The sequence below is a fragment of the Limulus polyphemus genome, unplaced genomic scaffold (genome assembly GCF_000517525.1).
Source record: "Limulus polyphemus unplaced genomic scaffold, Limulus_polyphemus-2.1.2 Scaffold4256, whole genome shotgun sequence".
NCBI lineage: Eukaryota > Metazoa > Arthropoda > Merostomata > Xiphosura > Limulidae > Limulus > Limulus polyphemus.
Window position 1 is genome coordinate 70,393 of NW_013669866.1, and position 9,060 is coordinate 79,452.

The 9,060-nt window shown below is 30.0% G+C and overlaps 1 protein-coding gene across 4 annotated transcripts in view; it reads left to right on the forward strand.

Annotated features, from left to right (window-relative positions):
• LOC106470861 (fidgetin-like protein 1) overlaps nt 1–7,825 on the forward strand; it is a 51,034-nt gene extending 43,209 nt beyond the window's left edge. For 2 of the 4 annotated variants that reach the window (XM_022399506.1, XM_013931440.2), the window contains 5 exons: nt 778–939; nt 1,763–1,818; nt 2,807–2,970; nt 4,097–4,197; nt 6,478–7,825. In XM_022399506.1, the coding sequence (XP_022255214.1) occupies nt 778–939; nt 1,763–1,818; nt 2,807–2,970; nt 4,097–4,197; nt 6,478–6,600 (606 nt within the window). In that variant the 3' untranslated portion in view covers nt 6,601–7,825. The remainder of the gene's footprint in view (nt 1–777; nt 940–1,762; nt 1,819–2,806; nt 2,971–4,096; nt 4,198–6,477) is intronic. The other 2 variants (XM_022399505.1, XM_022399504.1) reach the window with 1 other exon arrangement.
• Nucleotides 7,826–9,060: the final 1,235 nt, after the last annotated feature.

Below are 9,060 nucleotides of genomic sequence, written 5' to 3' on the forward strand. Positions count from 1 at the left end.
ATATTCTTGGTTACTTGTATTGATTATTTTTTACAGTTAACAGTGTATACATAGAAGTTATCCATTAATTATTATCAAATAAGCCAACTTATAGTAACTTAAGAATATGAGAAGTCTCATTACTGAATTTTGTGTGCATACCACTTTACATGAAAAGTGTAATCTCTTGCAGATGTTTTGACTCGTAATATCTGTGTATGTTTGAACTTGATATGTTGAAAGTCATTCTATTATATTTGATTGGATTTCTAAGATAGTGGTGCTTAAATGCAAACAGACTAAGTGAGCTGGAGTTTATACAGTTTCCAAATTTTTTTGGGTGTACAGTGATAAAATACGATAGGAGTGTTGAAAATTTGGGAATTATAAGGTGTAATGTTTTAATATCAACAGTTAATTTAAGTTGTTTGTGATATAATAGTTAATGAATCTCGGAAGAAAATCTTAAAATGAACCTTATGAATTACTTCTTAAAGCCTCAATCTGTTCAATTCTCTCCATGTCTGCAACTCAGGATCTAATGAAACTGATCCACCCGGTGCTAATGAGTAAGTTTTAATCTAGAGTTTTATGAGTTCTTCCTTACCTTTCCAATAGAGTGTAGTAAAAATAAAAAATCAATTTAGACTTTATATAATCAATGCAATTTGCTATTGTACTTAGTCCTTAATAAAACTATTAGGTGTTGTAGAAATTATGAAGTATTTGATTGTTGAATAATATATAAAACACTTAATCATTTAGTACTAAAATTTTGTTTTAACAAATATATTTTAGGTGGGTGAGGGAGAGAAATTAGTGAGAGCATTGTTTGCAGTTTCTCGATGTTATCAGCCTTCAGTAATTTTTATTGATGAAATTGATTCACTGCTGACTCAAAGATCTAATACAGAACACGAATCATCAAGGCGTATAAAAACTGAATTATTAGTTCAGTTGGTAAGATTTCATATTATTTTCCCAATGAAATACAGCTAAGAATTATTTTCTAAAAAAAGAAGAAATATATTTCTTAATATCATTTTTTTAACTTGTCATACGAAATGTTTATTAATATCCTTTTTTTTTATAAAAAGGTAGTTTCTGTAAGCAGTTTTGACAATGTGAAATATTTTCTTTGTTTTATATTTATCTTAAGAATATTTGTAACATTTTTACTCTAGTACATACAAAATCTACAAGAGTAATTTTTTTTTATCACCAGTGAACCTATATATTTAGTTTTATATTATCAACTAGCAAGAGTGGGCTTATAAAAGTAATGGAGTTGTGAGATGCTCCTTCCACAATATTGAGGCATCTCACACAATTAATCTGATGCAAAAGCACCTGTGCTACATACATCATTAAACATGACTTGTTTAGTGTCTGCTTCACATATTTTATTACTGACCTCTTCACTCAGTTGAATCTTCATTTTTAGCACATTAAGTCAGTAACATTGAATTGATTGCTTATTCATTAATACTCAATCTTTGGGGAGGTAGATTTGAATTCTTCTACCAGTTGGTTCAGCTAATTCCTCATTCATAACAGTGTGTTCAACTACACAGACAGATGGAAAACTCTGCTTTGTGTGTGTGTTTGTGTATGCATAAAACCAGCTGTATAGTTCTTATATGGCTAATATTTTGAGGTGTTTAATTTTCACATGACCAATTAATCAAGTTGCATAGTCTTGTGTGGCCAATAATTTGAAGTTTTTATATGAACAATAATAATAATCAATCTTTAGTTATAACTTACTGTATCTTTGAAATAGGATGGGATAACTACTTCAACAGATGAAAGGTTGTTGATAGTTGGAGCTACAAACAGGTAAATGCTTAATTAATCAGTAGATGAAGTGATGCTTTTTTTCTATCCATGAAGTAATATTGTAATAAATGGTAAGGCTTAAATTGTTTTGTTTGTTTTTTTAATTTGTTAATGATGTCTTCTGCGATTTGTCATTTAAGAAACTATCTTAAAGCTAGATCTGTGTTTTGCCTCTGCTCACTCTTATGGGCTAGATTTGTGTCACAAAATAAAACTGTTATTTGTAGCACTTGATTATGTTGAAGCAATAGACATTGATTTACTCTTTATAGTAATGGATTTAAATCATATATATATATTAAAAGCTAACTATCTGTAGAATCACTTCAAAATAGAAGTGTATGAATGATTAATTTTATTTTGTTATTTGGTTCATCAGTTTGGGTAAAATATTATCAGAATAGAAACTTAGCTATAATTCTGAAAATGTTATTACAAAACACTATGGATAGTTTGATAATGTGGATTTAACTAAAAAGCATATCTCCTGTAAATTAATATGTTAATTTCATAACAATCTTTCATTCTATTTTCATTGTTTATTATACCTCTGTTGATAATTCATGTTGGGTCCATAAAATGAAACAAAATCTAATGTAGAAAATGTATAGAATTACTAAAACATTACATTTTATTTCATGCTGTCTTTATTCAGGCTTATCTGTAACAAAATATGTGATAACTTAGAGAAATTTTTACAGTAATTTTCATGTTTGCTAAATAAGAAGTAGGAATACCATTCACGCCTGTGGTGACATGAAAACAAATTTTCAAGGATGAAGAAAGAACTTCTCATTTGAAGTATTATGGGAAATTTCATGCAATTTAATGCATCCTTTTGGGGTCATCCTTACAAGGATAAATGTTAGAGAATTGAGGGAGGCATTGAAAAAGTTCTTGAATTGCTCAATCACGTCAGTAAATTTTTGCTTTTTGTTATATTAATGATAGCATTGTTATAAAATTGCCATTTCATGATCACCCTCAGACCACAAGAACTGGATGAAGCAGCACGACGAAGATTGGTGAAGAGATTATACATTCCACTCCCTGAGTCTGCAGCGAGGTGCCATATTATTACCAGACTTCTGTCTTATCACAATCATTCTCTATCTGATGATGATCTTGATCTGATATGTCAGAAAACTGAAGGTTAGTTTAATATTTTAGACTACTAATAAAACTAAGTCACATCTTAACAATCCCATAATTTCTATAAGCAGTTCATATGTAAATGTTATTATTGGTAAATGTATTTAGGTTTTGGCTTTTTTCTTCCATTAATATATGTCTTGCTTGTTTACCATTTGAGGTTGATCTGTTTTATTATTGTGTGAAAAGTGTTTTTATTTAAAATGAATATATTACAAAATAGAAGTAGAAAAAACAGATTTAACCTTACACTACACAATTAATTTTCAGGCTGATTCCCAAAAAATTTCTGTTATCCACCAACAATAAAAGTATGAACTTGACCTTGGTATTACTTGTTCAATATTGAAAGAAGCTGTATTTTCTATATCTGACAGTAATTTTCCTTGAAAACCATATTGCATAGTGAAAAATAATGATTTTAAACTAAAAAAATTGAGGATAATTAGAAGAAAAGTGTTTTCCAGTAAATGGCATAAATTATAAGCTAAACTAGGTCAGTAAGAGGCAAAATCATTACAAAATATAAAACAAATGATTTAAATAACAATATCCAAGCTGTCTGATTCTGTATGTGTTCCTGCAAAGTTGGCAAGTTTGTAATAAAAAATAGAATATAAACATTCAGGTTTCAAGGTGTTGAGCACAGATGGCAACAGACATTCAGGTTTGGTGATTGTTTCAAGTACAGGGTGGGTATTCCCTCACGTGGCGGTAGATGGAAACGTTTTTTTGGTAACTTTGAGGTAAATCTGAATTTTGCAATCAGTGGATATAAATGTTTATTTGGGTATATCTGAACTATGCAGCAAAAGAGTTAACTACACTTAGTGGTAAGTATTGTCATTCAGAATAAAGCTGATGTGAGTTTAGAACTTTGGGTATTTTGAGTTTAAACATTGTTGAAAACTATTGTAAATTTAAAAATAGCTGTTGCTGAATGTTAGTTTATGTACAGCTGTTAGTGATTGTTATAAAATTGAATGCAGTTAAATTGATTTGTTATGAATTTCAATATAGATGTTGTTTAATTGAAATGGCCTCTGCCTTCTTGAGCAGATGACTTAAAGTAAATTTAATGTATTAAATAAATGTAATAATTTTAAATTAATCATAACTGTTATAGGATATTCTGGAGCAGATATGACAAATTTATGTAAAGAAGCATCTCTTGGACCTATTCGGAGTCTAGATACTTCTCAAATACAGTGTATCTCACCAAATCAAGTAAGACTTCATATATATATATTTTTAGAACATTGTTTAATGATCTTTTTTTTGTTAAAAGTTCCATTTCAGTTCAGGGTGATTTCTCTGAAGGAAGATGTAAATCACATTACAATAGTTTCTATGGTGAAAACTTCAACTCAAGTCGATGTTTATATTTAATGGTGCATTGGGAGCAAGTTGAAAGTTTGAGTGTAGTAGCATAAGATGAAAGTGTTGCATTTAGAGTTGTTAGTTTGTGGGTATCTTTGCTGGCAAAAACTTTGAATTTTGTTATTCAATATTGTATATTAGCAGTGTTTTATTTCATGGGTCTGGAGTCTATATGACTGTTGTGTAGGCCATTAGAGTACATTTTACATACTTTTTATGCCATGATTCTGAATTCCGTGTGAATGATGTATGCATTCTTAAAAATTAGCATATTTAGTTTTGCGCCACAAGTCTGAAGTCTGTGTGACTGGTGTGTTTATTCTTACTAAGTTGGTATACCTAATTTTACACAGTGAGTCTGAAGTCTGTGACACTAATATTTGGATTCTTACTAAATTGGAATATTATTTTTTACACTATGAGTCTGAAGTCTGTGTGACTGGTGTGTTGATTGTTGCTACATTTGTTTAGTTATACCCTATGGGTTTAGAGTCTGTGTGACTAAAGTGTGGGTTATTATTAAATTGGCATATTAAATTTTATACTAGGGGTATGAAGTCTGTGTGAACCATTTTCATACGTGTGATTTTTATTAGGTCTTCAAGAAATTAATGTCACATTTTGGAACACTTTCATTAACCATCCCCTAAAAACATGCATCTCATATAATAGTTAAACAACATGCCTAAACGTTATGTTAGTGTAGTCTATATAATGTGTAAAGTTTAGTATACTCTAATGCCTTATAGTAATGGCACACAATTGGGCATGTAATGCTGTTTGAATACAAGAAGGGAGAGAACGCCTCTGTAGCCACAAAGAATATCAAAGAAGTTTATGGAAATGTTTTGAACGTTCGTAAGTGTCAACGATGGTCCAGCAAATTTCATTCAGGTAACTTTAGCCTTAAAAACTGTGATGGCAGGGGCCCGACATGTTGAAATTGATATTGACGCTCTGAAAACCCCTGATGAGTCTAACCCAAGGAAACACACTCGTGAAATGGCCCTGAAATTGCATGTCTCTCATGAAGCAATACGTAAACATCACAAACTCTCCGATGATCATCATTTCCAGTGTGTGAACGTTGCTTTATCTCTTCTGGCGCATAATGCTCGTGTACCATTTTTGGACAAAATTGTCACTTGTGATGAAAAATGGATTCTCTATGTGAATATTAAATGCCAAAAACAATGGCTCAGTCCTAGACAAAAACCACTTCCGACCCCCCAAATCTGGACTCCATCCACACAAAGTGATACTTTGCATTTGGTGGAACATCAAAGGAGTAATTCATTTCGAACTTTTCAATCCACAGCGAACTGTCAATGCAGAGATCTATAGTCAGAAACTATAATGTTTGAATCAAACTCTCCATCAGAAACACCCTTTACTCATCAATCGAAAAAGGTGTTTTTCTTCTCCACAACAATGCACGTCCACATGTGGCACATTTGATGCAGCACAAGATTATGGAGTTGGGTTTGGAAGTTCTCCCCCACCCACCATATTCTCCAGATATGGCATCATCAGATTACCATCTTTTTCGTTCTCTGTAGCACCATCTGAATGGGAAAACGTATGCTAATGTGTAAGGTGTTAAAGAGGACATCAATATGTTTTTTGCTTCAAAGTCAAGTGATTTCCTTAATCAAGTCATTAGCAACTTGATTATAAGAAGGAAAAGCATCATCAATAAGAGTGGAGACTATTTCATTTAATAAATGTTTTGTTTGATATTTAAGTTGTTCGGGATTTTTCATCTAAAATATAGCGACATTAATTTCTTGACAACCTAATACATAGTGAGTCTAGAATTTGTATGACTGGTTAATGTGCAGCCATTAATATGTTTTAATTTTTAGATATGGTTCTGTTCTTGACACTTTTGTTGTAATAATTTATGTAAGATTTCTTATTAAAAATATTTGTAATACATATTTATAAAAGCAGAACTGAATAAAAAAAATTTTTGAAGCCATTTAATTCTTTTTCACTTAATCCACAACAGAAAATGTTAATAAATTTTGAAAAAAACTAAATATTTTATTCATTTTGATTTTAATAAAAAGAATTTACTATTATTTTGGATTTTATGACATAAAAGTTGTTTTTAATATTTCACAGGTTAGACCAATAAATCTTGAAGATTTTTTTCATGCTCTAAAGCAAGTGCGAGCTAGTGTCTCAGACAAAGATATGGACACTTACCTTAACTGGAATGAAAAATATGGTAGTGGAGCTGTGTAGATTGGTATTAAAAAAACATTTTCATTTAAATTTTTTAAATGACCCCTTGTGATTCAATGTGGAATATAAGGGCTTATAACATTAATGTTTGTATGGTGGGCACAGCACTCTTAGCCAGTTGTGTAGCTTTTTTCTTAATAATAAACAAAATGTACTGAAATAAAATTTGTATATTATTTGTTGAAAGTTTCAATAAAAATTGCATTGGATATAACTAGAATTCATTATTCTGGGGGCTTGATTGTTGTAAAGAGACTACAAATTATAATTTGATTGAGTACATGATATATACTGAATTGGCTTAGCACTAAGATGATTTAACTACAAGATTTAAATTCTTACAAGAGTTTACCTTTAAGTCTAAGACTAAATTTAACTTGATTGAATTAAAATATGATGTAAAGTTTTGATTTTTTTATTAAATAGTAAAGCAGTAAATGTTTACTACAGAAAACTATAAAAAGTTTATATTTTTAGAAAAAGCTTCATATTTGTAATACTTGGCATGTAAAAAGTGTACAGTTTATATAGTAAGCGACAGATGGCAGCAAATTTTTTGTTGTTATTTTGTTTGATTTTTGTAGTCTTTTCAACAAACAAATCGGACAGATTAAGCATATAATTTGATCAGTGTAAATGAGAATAATTCTACTTGACTTTGAAATTCCTGTTTAGGGCAGATGAAGAATATTACATCAATGAAAACCTTAAGTTTGTGTAATTGAGAGTTTTTAATTGTCATTCTGAGCTTTTTTTACGCATATTGTAATAAATGTTTCCTAAACAAACTAATGCACGTCATTTATTGAACACTTGAATTAATGTTTAGAATCATCACACACGTTAAATACAAATTAGTTTCAACTGATATGAGGAATAATACTATCCATCCCTGTTTACCTAGTAGCTGGTTTTAAATTTAATTTTTTTTATATACTAATTGACATTAAGAAAGTTAATATAAAGTGTTATGGACCCATATTATCAATAAACTTTTTTATAGCCAAAAAATGTGGGACCTTAGTTTTTACATTTTAAATATTAAACTTGCTCTTATATTTTATTGTCAGTGTTTCAGGAGTCATTAACTAGGAAAATGCCATCTACTCTTCTTAAAGAGAGATGAAGTTCTTTTCTGTCTTAATTCTTGTTGTTTCTTGAAGAAGACTTCTTATTGAGATGTTTAAGATCTAGATATAAAATATGCACTGTTTAAATGTGATACTGTTTGCAAATATCTTGGGCTTAAAATCAGTGTAGAACTTAAATTATTATTAATTTACAGTGTAAATAATCAAAATTTAGATCAATACACTTTTAAAACTTTTGTCATAATTTAGATTTGTCATATATATTATAAGTATATTTCTCTAGATCTGCAAAATGCTCTATGGACGTGAAATATACGTCTTTGTTTTAATCAGACAAACCATGAAAAAATACCTGCAGAATATTTACTGCTTCTTAAATCTATTCTTTAAATATAAAACACAAGGTATTAATAGGTAATTGTTACATCCAGTTATCTAAGTATAAAAAAACATGGTATAAGTATGTGCCCCCTTCTCTATCAACCCGGTGCCCTGATTAGTTTCAGATATAAATGAAACTAGATGGTGAAAGCTGATTGATATTTTACATTTATCTCATACGTGTGATAGGATGTAAAACGTAAACTTTGAAAATGCCAAGTGTTTTCCTTAAAACAAAATCTTAAGATGTTGTACAATGTAAAATAAAATCGTGCACTTTAGAATTGGTTTAATTTCTTTATAAAATTAACAACTTTTTCAGTCTCTGCTTGATTTCATTTTAAGTCTTTCAAGTAGGATTCAATTTAACTTCTTTGAACTTTCACAGATGATAGTTTTGATCTATTCTTCATAACCTGGCTTGTGTTGTAATTACAGTGAAGCTTATCTTCTGGTAAGATCAAAATAATTTTTATCTGATCTACAATTCTTTATTTTCTTTCTTTTGGAAATATTTTGAAACTTCATCATTTCAACCTGCAAGACTGTTTAATGATTATATATATGGTGAATTAAAAAGGACTCAAATGCTCCATAAAATATTCTATACACATCACCATTACAGGAAGCCTAACTGTATAACTTTGATGTGCTGGCCCAAGCTGTAGCAGTGAGCCTTAAATAGGCAAAACTGCAATCCACCACAGTGAATCAAGGAATGCATTGGGGCTCTACATCACAGATTCTCTTTTCAATTTTACCTTCGGTGAAAAAGAAAAGAAAAGAAATCTGTAACATATCTTCTTACAAAATGGATTTAAGTGTGTATCTATGTATATGGCTGAAATGATAAATACAATGTGGTGCCATCTATTAATGTAGGGTGGCTTTATGCTAGTACTTGTAATCATGAAACAATTGGTCTACTGTATAATGTCAAGGAAATAATAGTAAAATTCAAACTTCATGCTAGAACTGAGCATCTGAA